At 44.4% G+C, this 17,172-nt stretch overlaps 1 protein-coding gene across 18 annotated transcripts in view; it reads right to left on the bottom strand.

Moving 5' to 3' along the window:
• PCDH15 (protocadherin related 15) overlaps positions 1-17,172 on the bottom strand; it is a 332,931-nt gene that overhangs the window by 61,889 nt on the left and 253,870 nt on the right. For all 18 annotated transcript variants that reach the window (XM_053948646.1, XM_053948647.1, XM_053948649.1 and 15 more), the window contains 4 exons: positions 15,861-16,001; positions 13,548-13,660; positions 1,503-1,612; positions 141-281 (listed from right to left, as the gene is read on the bottom strand). In XM_053948646.1, the coding sequence (XP_053804621.1) occupies positions 141-281; positions 1,503-1,612; positions 13,548-13,660; positions 15,861-16,001 (505 nt within the window). The remainder of the gene's footprint in view (positions 1-140; positions 282-1,502; positions 1,613-13,547; positions 13,661-15,860; positions 16,002-17,172) is intronic.

Below are 17,172 nucleotides of genomic sequence, written 5' to 3' on the forward strand. Positions count from 1 at the left end.
CATCATCACCCTAAAACACATCACCCACTATCATCCCCTAAAACATAGCAAGGTCACTGGAGAGCAGTTTCAGCCTTCTCAGCAAATACCAGCAACATCTGTGTGAAAAATATGGCAAAGGAAGGATTTTTGACACTTACTTTTGGAGGGGACGCGCAGGTTGGACCTCACCACCTGCAGGGAGTCTGCCTGCACTCGGAGCTCATAACTTTGGACACTTTCATAGTCCAGAGGCTTTTTCACAGAGATCACTCCTGTTCTATTGTTAATGGCAAACACATCTGGAAGCCAGCAAAAACACAGGAATTTTATGAGATGCATAAACAGGAATTTTCAATGCCCAAGGGCTTTATTTTGGGGATGATGCAATTCTCTGACACTGCCAAGCAAGTCATTCCCTCCCTCCCTCCCTCCCTCCCTCCCTCCCCCTCCCTCCCTCCCTCTGGCTTGCAAAACCCCACATAGCTCATCTTTGAAGATATTTTTAAGCAGCAGAGTGGCTTGATCTGCCCTACTACTGGAATAACTACCCCAGAATCACAGAATCATGGAATATCCTGAGCTGGAAGGGACCCAAAGGACCAGGGAGTACAACTCCCTGCACGAGACTTGAGTACAAATGGAAAGATGGGACAAGACAAAGAGCCCACTCTCACAAAAGGAAGGATGGGATGGGGAATTCTTTACATCCCTCCCAGTAATTCTGTGTTATTTTGTCAAGATGTGCAGCTGGATCACAGAGAGTATCCCAGCAGGATGTTTTGTTTGGATATCAGGCTCTAATCCAATATTTGTTACAGCATGGCCGAGCCTATAATCCCTTAAACCAGATTTTTAAGCAAGTACAACTCCATCAAAGCTATTTATGTTTTTATTTTGATGTGCCATGGACTCACACTCTATGGCATCCATGGGAATTTTCACATCAGTGAGAATTATTTTCTTGTAATTTTGCTAATCAATCTGATCTTTAGTTTATCTCCAAAAGCTTGATAATGGTAGTTACAGAATCATAGAATGGTTTCAGTGGGAAGGGACATTAAAGCCCATCCAGGGCCACCCCTGCCATGGGAAGGGACACCTTCTACTATCCCAGGGCTTCCAAGCCCTGTCAAACCTGACCTTGGGCACTCACAGGGATCCAGGGGCAGCCCCAGCTGCTCTGGGCACCCTGTGCCAGGGCCTGCCCACCCTCCCAGGGAACAATTCCTTCCCAATATCCCATCTAAACTTCTCTGTTCCAGCCTGAAGCCATTCCCTCTTATCCTGTTCTTTGTAAAAAGTCCCTCTCCAGGTTTCTTGTAGGTCCCTTCCAGCCCTGGAATTCCCTCCTGCCTGTCCAGATGAGGTGGGATTTCACCTCGATGATCTGAGCGTTCTTCTCCAGCCTTAATGATTCTGTGATTCACCTCAGCAGCTTTACTTCTCCACAATTTCTTGCAGAGCTCTGGTTCCCCATAACCACAAGATTGAAATACTAATATTAATATTATTACACTTACCCTCTTCATTCCCTGACACAATGGAGTACACGACTGTCTGGTTCAAGGCGGCTGCGGTGACAACGGTGACCACGGTTCCCTTCGGGGCACTTTCACTCACTGGGGGGGGCCTGCAGAGTGGGACAGAAGGATTTGTCTTACATTGCTGAAGAGCAGATTATTGACACTTATCCCTCAAGTTAGGATGTCCTCCACCTTTTAGGCTGCCAAAGGATTTTTTATTAGGGAAAATCATATTAAAAAGAAAATGTTTAACCTTTGGGAATGCAAAAGTCACTGAGAAATCCAATAGACAAGAGTGGCAACGTAAAGATGTAATGATTCTTGGATCTGAGAAGTGGGAAAGCAGGGAATAATGAGGAGAAACAAGAACCACCACAGCCTGATAAATTGGAAGTAAAAGTCAAAATAGATCTTTTCTATATAAACTTTTTATATATATAGATCTCTTTTATAATAGATCTTGAATATATTCAGGTCTACTAAGAAAACTCAGTAATCTGTCAGAAAACGACCCAGGAAAATTCATTGATGGGTAAAATTCCACACCTTAAACAGGAATCACTTCGGGGGCCACCTATACAGGAGTTTCCACTCTTCACAAAGATCCAAAAATTTTCATGCCAACACATTTTGGTACCAAAACCCAAGATTCTTTTCAGGAAATGAACTGCAACCCAAGGCTACCCAACCACTGCAAGGGTGGGCAGGCCCTGGCACAGGGTGCCCAGAGCAGCTGTGGCTGCCCCTGCATCCCTGGAAGTGCCCAAGACCAGGTTGGACTCTGGGGCTTGAGCATCCTGGGACAGTGGAAGGTGTCCCTGCCCATGGCAGGGGTGGCACTGGATGGGATTTAAGGTCCTTCCAACCCAAACCAGTCTGGGATTCTGTGCTGATGTCTTTAAATCAGCAATCCAAACAATTTCAACAAGAAGTGAGAGGCTTGAGCTCATCTCAAATCCTCCTCCTCAGATTTTCCTCATGGCAAACAGTGGTTGAATTCATGCTTCAAACTCTTCAAAATAAATTTAAAAGGAATTTTTATGAATGTAGATGGAGTTTTTTTTTTTTTAATGTATTATGCAGATATTTTCAATTTTTAAAAATTACACTCATTCAATAGATAACAAACATCAGATGAGAATCAGCTCAGAGAGGCTCCTGAGTTTGAAGATCAGTTGTGCACTCATCTTCCAAACTCTGGACAGAATCTACAGCTGCTTCTTTCCAGGGAATATCATGGAGGTATTTGGAAGACCAAATGGCACCTGGGGACAAGGTCTAGTGGTGGCCCTAGCAGTGCTGGGGGAACAGTTTGATTTGATGATCCCAGGGGTCTTTTCAGGCCTAAATAATTCTGTGATTCCATGAATATTTTATCACTTTCCCCTTTCATCTTCCAGGTGGTTTTCAAATCCTCCACCCCACACCACATTTTCCCATTCCAAGGGCAGTGAATGGGCACGGCCCCAAGGCTGCCAGAGCTCCGGGAGCACTGGGACAACGTTCTCAGGAGCTGGGTGGGATTGCTGGGGTGTCTGGGCAGGGCCAGGAGCTGGGATCAGTGATCCTTTTCTGTCCCTTACAACTCAGGATATTCCATGATTATACAGAAGTTGGAACCCTGTGGAAGAGGTTTTACAGTGACTTCTGTGAGCCACAGAAGTTTGATCAGAGGATCCATGTTTGCCCCTGAAAGAATTTTCTACCAAGGTAATTGACATAGAAACCAAGAAAGAAAGAAGGATAAATAAGAGAAACCTGCAGCTGCCTATTCCGATGAGCACTTTGTCTCTTGTGACCAATGAGTAAAGTGTAAACTTAAGAGTTTGGTAAGAATGTATAAAAAGCATGCATGCTATAATAAAAACAGTTTGAAGCCTTCTGAAAATGGAGTGTGTTGCTTTGTATTGTCTCCACCTCAGCTACGACAGAATCCCAGGACACAATCCCAACTATTGAAACCAAACTTTGCCCACCAAGAAGTGGCCAACCTTCTCTTGAAGTCTGCCTTACAAACAATTCCTTTGGAATCAATATTGCTTTGGACTTCTGAGAAAAATTCAGAGATAATGAATATTTGGAATTAAGTTTTGGATCATGGAATATAACAGTGATCTCCTCTTTTTTTCACTGATGGAAAAATCCCCTTTTACTCAAACCCACATGCATGGAGCAGATCCCTCTACTCGCACCGTTCTGCGTCAGTGGTTGGAATAAAGTTCCTTGCTGCTCCTTAATTTATTAAGCTCTAAAACCATTGCTATGAAAAGCTTTTTAATGTGCATTTTACCAATGCAAATGCTAATCTTAGGGATTAAAAAGATGCCAAAAGGCAGGGAAAGACAGGGAAAGATGGGGGAAAAAAAGCTGCCAAAGCTGGAAGCATTTAAAGCTGGAAGTATTTAAAGCTGGAGTTCTTTTGATGAGGTCAGAGAGGAAAATGCCCTTTTTTATACTGCATTATAGATGAGGGAGTATTATAAAGGTGTGGGAATGTTACAAAACCCCTACATTTCATTCATTTCATTCCCAGCACAATTCCAGGATATTTCTGCAGTGGGAATGACCTTACAGCTCCCTGTGCCAGTGCTGCATCCAATGGACTGACAAATCAATAATAATTAGTGAGAGGTTTTGTGTTTGCTCTGGAGGGAGGGGGAAGAACAGCACCCCCCCCGCCACGGTAATTGCACTCATTTAATTCCCTTCCTTTAATTCCAGGGATTGGAAACAACAGGAGCAACGCATCAGCTGCAGTAAAACACCCAGCTCATCCCTTCAGAGCATTCCCCTGGACTGTGGAGAAACAAAGCAGTAAAAGATGAGCTTCCAATTTCCTATATACTGCTCTTTATCCAGTGCTTCCAGCTCTAATAACCTTTCTAAGGGAATAAATTCCTTATTTTCCAATGTTTGAGTGGGTAAGATGGAAAATGGTGCTTTTTTTCCTGACATATTATTCAAAGGTCTTTTAGGCAAAGGTGTTTTTATGCCATAAGTTTGCATCACTGGATGGTAAAAGCTGGAATTTTGTGGGAAGAGGAAAGCAGGAGAATCTAGCCCAAGCCACCCAGAAAAGGACTGGAAAACTCCCATGGGAATGTAAGGGAAGGGAATTTCTGTGAGCTCAACACCACTGGGGGACAGGGAGGGTGAAGGGATTGGTTTGTCACTGTCACCCAGGCAGGACTGATGTGTCACTGCCACCTGGATGTGTCTCTGCCTCCCAGCCCAGTGCTGACTCCATGGAACCAGAGTTGTTAAGGATGGAAAAGACCTCCAAGATCATCAAGTCCAAGCATCAACCAGCACCACCCTGCTCACCTTGTCCCCAGGTGCCACATCCACACAGTTTATCAACACCTGCAGGGATGGGCACTCCAAAGCTCCCTGGGCAGCCCCTGCCAAGGCCTGAGCACCCTTTCCATGCAGAAATTCCTGCTGCTGTCCAAGCTGAGCCTCCCCTGGCACAGCTTGAGGCCGTTTCCCCTTGGCCTGTCCCTGTTCCCTGGCAGCAGAGCCCGACCCCCCCTGGCTGTCCCCTCCTGGCAGGAGCTGTGCAGAGCCACAAGGTCCCCCCTGAGCCTCCTTTTCTCCAGGCTGAGCCCCTTTCCAGCTCCCTCAGCCACTCCTGGGGCTCCAGCCCCTTCCCCAGCTCCCTTCCCTTCCCTGGAATTGCTTTGAGATATTTGAAACATTTTCAATGAAATGGTTCCTTTCTGAATTTCTGAACTCCTCACCTTCTCAAATCTGTGATTTCTGATTTCTTCCCAAGACTCACAGGCCCAGGATCCACATCCATCCCATCCCTGGATGTGAGAATGTCCCTTGCAATAAATGATAATTCACCTGTATCCCACAAATCTTAGGGATAAACCACAATTAACACCCACTGTAATCCCCATCCCACCTCAGCCTTATCCAGAGTTTTAACCTTCCCTTCTCCACACCACCACCCTTTGACCATGACACCTTTAATCTATTTCATCCATTTCCATGGTATTTTTTCCCAGGAACATCACAGCAATGTGGCATTTTGGCCCTTTGGTTCACTTTAGCTTTTCCACAGGAATAATAAATGATATCTTGGGAGCATCCAGGATCGGATGGAGACCAGGAGAGACCTCATTGATTTCTCTGAGTATGAAACCACAAAATGCATTTGTCCCTCAGAATATAAATGAAGCAACCACAAAGAAGAACAGGATTAAAATAAAGACATTATTTGTGCGCAAAAATACTGAAAATAAATACAATTTTAAAAAATCACTGAATTTGATATATCTTAATTATCTGTGTCTTGATCAGAGTGGGAAAGGGAGACTGTGCACGTCTCAAATACATTGAAGGGCACAACTACTGGAAGTGTCCAAGTGAAATTTTAACTTTTCCTCTCTACTTTTCTGCTTCTTCTTTTTCCCTGTGCTAAACACATCACTCCCAGCCCTTTTTCAATTTGCCTGATAGCCAATATACTTTAAATTCACCATGAAACTTGTCTATCTCCAAAAGCATGAATGCGAGATTTAATAAAAAATTAAATTTCAAGCCAGCAAAACCAATAATAATTTGGAAAATTGGTTTAGAGCTGAAACTTAATAGTGGGATGTGAATGGACTCCATATGAGCAACTTCAGTTGCCTCTACTTTGTGTATTTTATATTTTATATCTCTTTATATAGACCATTATAATACAAAATATTTTTATATCTTTATATTTTAATTTATGGACCTCCATAAAAAGCCCTCAAAAATTAAGTTTTGGTGCTGTTTAATTAAATTTCTCACGTCAGCTTGATTAACATTGAGGGTATTTTTATTCTTAGGGTGGTAAGAGCGCCAGAGCAGCTGTGGCTGCCCCTGGATCCCTGGCAGTGCCCAGGGCCAGGATGGACAAGGCTTGGAGCAGCCTGGGACAGTGGAAGATGTCCCTGGCATGGCAGGGGTGGCACTGAGTGAGCTTTAAGGTCCCTTCCAACCCAAACAAGTCTGGAATTCCATGATCCCCATGGCAGCTTTTTTAACCCTTTCACCAGCACATAAACACTACCTTGGCTTCCTGTGCTTGCTCAATAAAAGATAGACCTGGACACATTTTAGAGCAATAAATTATCATTTAATCAAGTTTTATACACATTTTAGAGCAATAATCCATCAATTAATCAAGTTTTTGCTCTCCTAGTAACTACCTGAACAGCTTGTCCCAAGCAATGATATTTTTTTTTCTGGAAAAGAGTATTTTCGTCTTAATTAGATGTATTTATTGAGCAGTTTATCTTCAGAGTGTCACATATTCCTTCCTGGACTTGATATCCTGCCTTTTTGTCTCAATTCCCAAATTGGTTGGAGGCACTCTGACCTTCCCATGGTATTTATCGCCAAAACAAATTACAAGGGAGTGTGGACATTGCTCCAGTGATCCTGTCTTAACCTATTGTATTTTAACCCAAATGTCAGGTTTTGCTCTCCTGACCTCTCTGTGCCCATGTTATCCCTCCAATCTTCCCAAATTAAACCTGAAGCCACGAAGGCAGGCATATTCCTGGCTGAATTCTGCAGAAGCAAAAAAAAAAAAAGGTGGGGGGGAAATGTCCACCAAGCCCAACGTGGGGCACAGTCACACACTTGGATTGGCCAAACTGATGGGATAAATTCCAAGGATAACATGGCTGGAAGGAAAACACATTGCTGGATGCCAATGGGATTTAATACTAAAATTATGGATAATTTCAGTTCCACATGCACACCTCTGGAGTGATTTATTCCTACATTTCGTTAACGTGGTACTGGGAGATCTGGCCCTCAGCCTTTCCAAGCACAGCTTCCCTGCTGGGATCTGGCTCCCTGTGCTTTCCTCTTCCCCAGGAAACATCCCACCAGAACATTTCATTGGAAAATAATTCCTAAAATTCTGGTTTCCTTTTCATTTGGTATAAAGAAGCATAGGATTTTAATAAAATGCAATCAGCACAACTAACACAAGAAAATGTAGGGGAAAAAGGATCCTTCTCCTGTAATCACCTGGTAACTCACTCCCTAATTCTTCCATGGCAAATCCTGCTTCAGTACCTGCTGTAGAAACAATTTAATTTAACTTTATAACCACATTTACTAATTTTTTATTACAAATCAAATAAAGTACCAGCAGAAAAATCACTCTACACCAGTGATTCCAAAGGGAAAATCACACATATTTTCCCGAATCCAAGCTGCCACTGTGAGATGCAAATTCCACATGTATGTTGGAAGCTCCAGCTTAAGTGTGAGGAAAACATTGACTGCTTTTACCCCCACATCTCAAAAATGCTGCAACTAGAAGGTTGCCTGTGGTCTTCCCTTAATAAAATGTAAATTCCATCCAAGGAAAGGTGGGAAAAGCAGTGGTAGGACCTAGATATGCTGAGAAAAGGATGATCCAAACAGATGCTCTAAATCGACCAGCATTAAACAAAACATCTTGAGGGACAAAACACTTTTGAAGGATAAAAATAACCCCCTGTGGACTCTGACAAGAAAGGGAAAATGATTCCTGAGGGGAAAAAATGATCCCTAACAGGGGAAAATGCCAGGGAGCTCTGCTAGGAGGGGAAAAGGGAAATTTCAGTAAACAGAGGTTTAAAGAAATGCAGCTCAGGAGCAGCTGATGGAAGAGCATCTAAGGCGGATTGATATCCTGGAATGTCCAAGGCCAGGTTGGATGGGCTTGGAGCAGCCTGGGATAGGGGAAGGTGGCCCTGCCCATGGCAGGGGTGGCACTGGATGGGATTTAAAGTCCCTTCCAGCCAAAACCATTCTGGAATTCTCTGATTCATCAAGGCCTCAGCCATTCACAGATACTGAGAACCATGGAATATCCCAAGTTGGACAGGACCACTCTTTCCAATTCCTGAGCTCCAACCCAGAGCACTGTGGATGCTTTTCCCACTTTTCTGAAGGAAGCACCAAATCACAGAGATTCCAACCATGGCATGCCAACCCCTACCCTCACTGTCACTGTGCAGGGCTCCCCATTCCCTATTTCCCAATGAGGAAAACTGTCTGAGTGAACAGCAGGAAACCAGAGAACTGGGCAAAATCTCTTGGAATAATTGACTCCTGATACAGCTCCATGATTTTGTTTTGTGAAATCCTTTTGCTTGGATGGTGTTGGAGTCCAATACTGAAGGATTTAATTGGGTGGAAAACATTACGACGGCTCTTCCACCGAGGGAGAGCGAGCTCCACGTGTCCCCAGATCTCCCTTTTTAAGCAGAACACATTTCCACAGCAGTGCTGGTGCTGGGAGAGGAATAAAATTAAATAAAATGCCACACTACATTTACATCGAGTTACAGCCTGGAATTCACAGCTTCCCATATTTCACCATAAAACTTCAGCTTGCTGGGCAACTGGACACATCTTTTCTGACAGGCTGGGGAGCTGTAATGCAACACTAATAGAAGCTGTAAGTTTGCAAAATTCCTCATTTTTCCTGTTCTGGAATGACTGAACACCTGGTTAATGTGCCCACAGGCACTAATTAGGAAGCAATGACGCTGCTCCTGGTTCCCATTCCATTCCCTGCTCCAGCTACGAGCAATGACCTTCCCCTTGCAGAAGATGTGGAATTTATTAATTAACACAACACCAAAAAGACCCCAAATCCCTTTCAATTTTTATTCTTTTAAATTGAGGACGTGCTCATAAAGAGGACAGGCTTGCTAAAAATACCTCTTTATATTCATCTGAGGTTCCAGTTACATCTGGTCTCCCCTGTTTCATAGTGCTACTAATTAATATCTGTTAATTAAGAAATGAAAATGCTGCCATAAGTTGTTGTGAAGCAATGGAAACTTCTGGATTAAATCCTTGATCCAGAGGTGATCTGAGTAAAGTCAGGACAAAAGAAAGAAGAGCTTGGGAAAGGGGCTCTGTATGGCAGATTTGATTTTCTCAAAAAATTGATTTATTTGGTTTATTGGGTTTTAACCTTCTTTTTTTTTTGGTTGCCCAGAGGAGCTGTGGCTGGAATTATCCAAGAGATGCTGGGCAGGGCTTGGAGCAACCTGGGATAACGGAACGTGGCCCTGCCCATGGCAGGGGTAGAATGAGCTGAACTTTAAGGTCCCTCCCAACACAAACCACTCTGGAATTCCACGGTTCTTTATCCAGAGACCATTTTGCTGGCACAAAGCAGGATGAGATCAAAGCCAGCATCAAAAACATTTAATAAAATGTGTAAATTGTCTCACCCTATTGGGGCAGGGATGTAGAAAATCTCCCTGTCCCCACCAACCCACTGTCCAGGCTTTCCAGGCTGTCACACAGGCTGGAGACACTGGACATGTCGATGTCTTCCACCAGTTCTGCAGAAAACCCCTGGAATCTGACTGACAGCCAACACCCTGAGGGAGATGTGGTGACAAAAGCAGCATCAGCCATGTCCTTCCCTGGCACCAAAGGGCAGCTGGGCTCTGAGGTGGCCCAAACATCCCCAAATAAATGTCCAAATGCCCCAGCATTTTGATTCTTTGGGATTTTTGCCTCTTTTCTCTGCACTGTGTTTTTGTGGAACAATGCCTGTCTTGGCAAACGCTTTGTTTGTCAGGCACTGCTGCCATCAGCTCTCTCCGAGTCATCCTTAACATCCATGGCAAGGGCAGACAAGCACCCACAAGCACCCATAATGCAGCTCAGTTCCTGGGTTCCACAGGGAGGGAAGATCCAGTTGGGACCATACAGGGCTGACTGCAGAGTCATTAGGGTTGGAAAAGCCCTCAAAGGCCATCATGTCCAGCTGGGAACCCAGCAGCGCCCTGTTCCCCACTAACCATGTCCCCAGGTGCCACATCCACACCTGTGTGACCTCTTCCAAGGATGGAGACTCCAAAGATCCCTGGGCAGCCCCTGCCAAGGCCTGAGCACCCTTTGCATGCAGAAATTCCTGCTGCTGTCCAAGCTGAGCCTCCCCTGGCACAGCTTGAGGCAGTTTCCCCTTGGCCTGTCCCTGTTCCCTGGCAGCAGAGCCCGACCCCCTCTGGCTCCAACTTTTTTCCAGGAAGCTGAAGAGAGTGAGGAGATTGCCCTGCTGCTGCTCTGCTTCTCAGAGGGAGTGAAACATCTCAGAGGGAGGGGGTGAGAAGCATCCCAAATCCCACCTGGCTTTCTCTTGCCAGTCCCCTCCAGAGAAGCCAAGGATGCAGAAGATCCCCTCTGATGGACTTTATGGGGGATCTCTCACAGTCATTAGGAAGGAACTATATTTTATCCCTCACTTATCGTAAATCAACTGTTCCATTCTATATTTTCTGGATCTCAGAGCCCTCAGCTGCCCTTTTCTGTTCAATATGGAGAGCACAGCGGTGTTTAGAAGTCTCCAGAATAATTTACAATCCAAACAAAGAAGGTGGGGGGGAAAAGAGACCAATTAATTTGCCCTAAATGATGCAATAATGCAGAGGGAGAGCCAGTAAATAAATACCACTCTGCCTTCATCCATTTGACTGGTGTTTCCTCTGGAAGTCATGGATAATGATCAATCAAACTCTCCCTGGGTGTGGAGAGGGCTCCAAGCAGTGCTGGTGTTCCTTTGGCAGAGCTGCCAGGCTCTGCAGGTCAGCTCAAGGCAGAGTGGCACTTTCATCTCCCTTTCTGCTCATGCCATCTGCTCTATCTCTCTCTATTTTGGATTTATATTTGATTTTGTAGCACAGGCTGCAGCTTTATTTGGAAAAACTGTTCAACTATGACCTTTCCCTAAATACACAGGGAGGGAGGAAGTTTGTAAACCAGCTTGAGAACAGTGCTGGAATCATCCAGATTATGATAATTAGACAAGCAAAGATCAATACTAATCCACTCTAAAGCCACTAATTCTCAATCCATCTGAAATTCGAGCACACACATCAAGCAGTTGTTTGTTTTGCAAGGGGCACCATTGCTCTGTGCTACCTTTCACCCTAAAGATATCCCATGTCACTAGGAAATGAGGTCCTGTGACACTTGCCAGTTCCAGCCTGCATCACTGTCAACAAACCAAACACAACAAAACACAGCCTGCAGAGTGTGACAATCCCTGAAAACCTTAGAAATCAACACTAGTCTTGCTCCCAAATATTTGAGAGTCTCAGAGCTGAATAAGAAACTTCTGGGGTTGTTTTAATATCATTTTTGACATTGAGGAAAATAAATAACTCCTTTACTGTCCCCAAAAGATTTTAAGAGCTTCTTAGAACTGTGCAAAGAATTTCTTAGGAATGGAACTGTGCTTTGGAAAGGGAAACCAGGCTGTCCAGATAATCCTGAAGAGTTCATAGGGACACAAAGATAACCTGGTTTATTCAGGTGCTGTCATCAAAAGGTATTATGGGCTACAGGTCACTTTGTACTGCAAGAGTTCTTCACTGTAGTGAAAAAACATTTCCAGCTCCTGGGATAAAAGTGGAGCTCAAGGCATGCTCAGGAATCCCACAATCTCAGAGTGGTCTGGGTTGGAAGGGACCTCAAAGCCCACCCAGTGCCACCCCTGCCATGGGCAGGGACACCTTCCACTGTCCCAGGCTGCTCCAAGCCCTGTCCAGCCTGGCCTTGGGCACTTCCAGGAATCCAGGGGCAGCCAGAGCTTCTCTGGGCACTCTGTGCCAGGGCCTGCCCAATATCCCACCTATCCCTGCCCTCTGTCAATCTGAACCCATTCCCTGTGTCCTGTCACTCCAGTTCCTGATGCAGGGTCCCTCTCCAGCTTCCCTGTGTCCCTTCAGGCCCTGGAAGGAGCTGTGAGGTCTCCACACACCCTTCCCTTCTCCAGGCTGAACAGCCCCAGCCTGGCTCCAGAGGGAAGCTGCTCCAGTCACCTCAGCAATTTCTGAGTCCTCTCTGGACTTGCTCCACAGGAGGTTTGCTCCAACAGACACCTGCCTGCCGTGCTCTGAAATTCCAGTCACAAATGGACATGGTTTTGTTTGCTACATTACCCAAAGTAATGTAGCAAATGCTGCACACCTCTGGAGATACCTAAGGAACTGCAGGGAGCAGCGGGAACAATTTCTCTCTTGAGAAAAATCCTTCAGCAAAAGATTATTATCAAATGCAAAGTTTGTAATTTTGCACTGGTCCTTCAGATTTCACATTTGTTCCAAGTTAAATACAAAATTAGGAGAAGAGAGGCATGTTTTTGCTATTTTTCACTTCTTTAAGTGGGAAATATGCTAATACTCCAATCATGAGGACAAATACAGCGCAGATAATGAATTTTTGTCTAATCTCCTTTAAAGAGCTGAGCAAGCCCATCCTTCTGGGCTTACTGAAGACAATTTATGTTTTATTTCTGCTTTCTGATTCCCTGCAGTCCTTGGATTTGGAAATATCTGTACAAACCCCACCACATTCTGCTGCTGATTATGTCACTCCAGTGGCATAGAGAGAACACATTGCAACTTCTTGATATCTTGAAGCTGCTTGCCCTGATCTTATCGCTTCATGTTATTGTACAGATGTCAAATTCATGAACACATTCTCTGTTACAAAATTTAACAAACTAATCAGCCCGTGCCCCACTTTTTGGTTTGCTTTTGATCAAATTTAAGACACTGAGGTCGATGATAATGACTTGTCAGAGGGTAAATTTATGGAATTATGTTTCTGTGGTGATAATAACCAACACCTGCACTTCTAACACTGAAGAGATCGAGTCTGAGTCCTCCCATGCCTCACACAAATGGTGTAGAGGATCAAAAAAAGCCTCACAAAAATGGTGTAGAGGGTCAAAACACACTCCAGGAAACAACCTAGAGCCCTGGTGACCCCAGTCCCAGTTCCAGCACATGAAATTTGTTTATCCAAATGACTCATATTTTCAACAACTTCTGAGGGGAAAATTTCAAGCAAACCTTCCCTCACCATCACCATCACCCCAGATCTTTCCAACTGGTGACAATCTGCTCAGACAATAAAATTCCACCACAACTGAGTATCTTTGTAGCTCTGTTTCAGACTAGCCTTCAAGCAGGACTTCATTTTGACTTTAAAAATACCAGTTTTAGGGTGAAAGAATGAACTCTTTACCTGTATTCATCCTGTGTGAAGCGTGGGATGACTGAGGGCTGCAGCACCGCAATTTCCACCGTGGTGGTGTTGAACTTCACTGGGTCCCCATCATCGTAGGCAATAACCACCAGCTACAAACAACACAGAAAACCAGGCTCTGACTACACAAAAGAACACTTTTTATCCTGGCTTCCAGCAATTCTGGTACTTGCAGGGTCTAAAAAAATCAGACGTGATTTTCTTTTGCTGCAAGTCACACACGGTGTAAGAACAAAACACGGAGGGAAAAGGTGACAGCCATCCTCAGGTTGAACCTCTGCTGGAAAATTTACAGAAACATGATAAACTGGAGGAATTTTATTCCTGGAAAGGGTTGTTAAACATTGGAATGGGCTGCTCAGGGAGGTGAGGAGTCCCCATCCCTGGAGGTGTCTAAGAAACCGCTGATGTGGCACTCAGCGCTCTGGTGGGGATTGGTCACAGGTTGGACTCGATGATCCTGGAGGGCTTTTCCAACCTCAATGATTCTGGGATTCTGTAACTCCCAACAAAACAAACAGGAAAAGCCCTGGGTGAGAATCATCTGTTGCTGACATTAATATCTAGAACCAAGGGCTCATGTTAGAACAAAAAAATTAACATTACTTCCCACCCCCTTCCAAAAAGTCCTCTGCAGAAAAGACGTGTTCTAAGCTCAATCATGGACAAGACAAATTATCTTCTCTTAAATGAGGCTTGTTATAAATATTTTGATTTTTAAAAATCTTTTCTCAAGTCTGTTTGTTGATTGAATCTGTGATTTTGTGCTGGCACAAGCAGGTTAATTTGTTTTTAGCTTTCACGTGAAATATGCTTGCAAAAGGATGTGACTCCAGCCCACTGAAGAAGGAGCAATGTGCATTTTTCCAGTTTTCTCCCTAAATTTTTCCTCATTTCTGGAGGTTGCTACATGAGGCATGTCTGCATCTCATTCCAGCAGGGCATTTTCAACTCATTTCTGCCAGTCCAAGCTATTCCACAATAACCTTTTTTTTTTTTTTTTTTCCAGCCGGTATATCAGGAAAGTCACCAGTGCAAGATATAATTGCAGAAATCATCCAGATGTTAAATAATGACTGGAAAAGTTCTCAGAGGATTCAGCAGCAGACAAAAGCCCAGTGGTCTTAAAGCAAATACCAACTCCAAGTGTTCCCATCACTGATTTCTGGAATCTTCTCTGTGCTTTTTTACTAAGAACCCACATTTTCTGAAAAGTAGCTCCCTGCTGAATGTCCCATTTACTGCCCTAATATGAAACAGTATGGGATAGATCCCAGTTTTGGAAATAAGTACTAGAAGTAAAATAAGTACTAAGAAGTAAAAACAGCAAGTGCAGCAACAGAAAAGTTCCACTCTGGTGATGTTAACCAAGAAAAAATCCTCTTCCCCCTTGGGTATTATTATATTAATTAGAAACTTAAAAGGACTTAAATTAGCACTGTCCTAAATCAGGGACTGCTCCAGCTCAAGTAGCCCTTGATGGGACACTCATGAGTGGAAAACAGCTTTATTCCTCACAATGGAAGGGGTGCAAATAAACCTGTCTTTAACCCTCATTTCAGAAATAAATAACTGAAAGAAAAAAAAAAAAACACCTTAATGAGTGTAAGGAAGTTTCCAAGTAGGGAAATTACATCCAGCCCAAGATATTATGGATATAATTTTTTTCCCTTACTTACCCACTTCTATTTTCATTTTTTACTACCCCCTCCCTTCATGGATCTTAAAGGGCAGATGTTCTACTGATTTAGGTTAAAATCATACCTTAATCCACATTCGTTCACTCCAGACCCTTTAGGACCAGTGACAACAAAATAGGAATTTAGGTTTCCTTAAAATCAACATTATTTCGTCAAAACACTTGTGAACAGGAACTCCTGAACTACCCAGCTGTGCAGTAACTTTACAAGACATCTACCTTTTCTTACAAAGTTCTCCCCAAATTCTCCCCAGAAACCCTGTTGAAAGTGAAGTTGGGAAAAATGAGTGTTCCCCAAGCTGCCTCCCTCTTTTCCCCACCCTCCCAACAGGTGCAACCACTTCAAGACATTCCTGAAATCACAAGGCACAAAACACAAATCAGGAGAAAAAGATGGAAACAAAGGAACAAACAGAAGTGAAATTTTGCATGGAAACCTGATAAAAGGTTGGATTTGATTTTGGAGGTCTTTTCCAACCTTAATGATTCTGGAATCATTCTATGCAATAGAAAAAACAAAGGAGAACCATGATGGTGAAAGGAATCCCAGCAAATCCAGGGAAGATTTCATGGCACTGCAGCTGAATTTGTACCTTGAACACCGTGCTGGGCTCTTCATTGAGGTTCACTCGGGTGATGACACGTCCGGAGTTTTCCTCCACATCAAAAATGCTGGCACTGTAGGGAAACTGCACAACATCCACCTTGTAGCGAACCCGACTCGCTGGGGTGCCCTGGGATGCAAAAAGAGGCAAATTGGATATTTTGGGGGTTTTACACACCTCCTGAAGGATTAAAATGCAACATTGGTAAGGCCATCACAAGCAAAACTTGCTGTTTGTCTTCCTCAAACCTGAGCAACTCCTTCAAACCCCCCCAAATACCTTCCATGACACCTGAGAGGTCTAGGAGGAAAAATCACCAGAGGTTTAGAAAGAAAAGGGCTGAAACCCCACCTACATAAACCCAGAAGTGTTTTATATAAACTGAAATTTTAAAACACAAGATGGACACAGCTTAAGGCTGGTTAAAATACCTTTCAAAAATATTTGGACTTGTTATAAAATTCATTTAAAGTTTAAGAAACTTACCAGTGGTTAAAGAAAATGCTGATTTGCAGATGGATTTTAAGCAGCCCCATAAGGAGCCCTCCCCACAGTCCAGACTCTGCTTTGGTGACAAGGACCAAGCCCAGGCACCCCTGGGCATGTCACGAAGTGTCCCCATGTCCCACTAGCCACATCTTTATTGAAGACCTCCAGGGATGGGCACTCCAAAGCTCCCTGGGCAGCCCCTGCCAAGGCCTGAGCACCCTTTGCATGCAGAAATTCCTGCTGCTGTCCAAGCTGAGCCTCCCCTGGCACAGCTTGAGGCCATTTCCCCTTGGCCTGTCCCTGTTCCCTGGCAGCAGAGCCCGACCGCCCCTGGCTGTCCCCTCCTGGCAGGAGTTGTGCAGAGCCACAAGGTCCCCCCTGAGCCTCCTTTTCCCCAGGCTGAGCCCCTTTCCAGCTCCCTCAGCCCCTCCTGGGGCTCCAGCCCCTTCCCCAGCTCCGTTCCCTTCCCTGGCCACGCTCCAGCCCCTCCAGGGCTCTCTGGCCATGAGGAGCCCAGAACTGACCCCAGGATTTGAGGTGCCAGCACAGGGGGATGGGCACTGCCCTGGGCCTGCTGGCATCCAATAAATGATGGAGATTGTCCCTAGCCCACTTCTTGTTGCTGATACATTTATGGAAACATTTTTTATTGTCTTTTTTGGCTTTTTTAGCCAGAGAAGTTCTAGCTGGGCTTTGGCCCTTTTCTTTCCACACACTCCAGGGAATTGGATCTCCTGGATGTTTTATCTCTGTGTCTCCTGTAGGGTTTCATTTCCAGCAGACACCTGGTAGGTTGAAGTCCCTCATGAAA

Source organism: Vidua chalybeata, chromosome 8, assembly GCF_026979565.1.
Source record: "Vidua chalybeata isolate OUT-0048 chromosome 8, bVidCha1 merged haplotype, whole genome shotgun sequence".
NCBI lineage: Eukaryota > Metazoa > Chordata > Aves > Passeriformes > Viduidae > Vidua > Vidua chalybeata.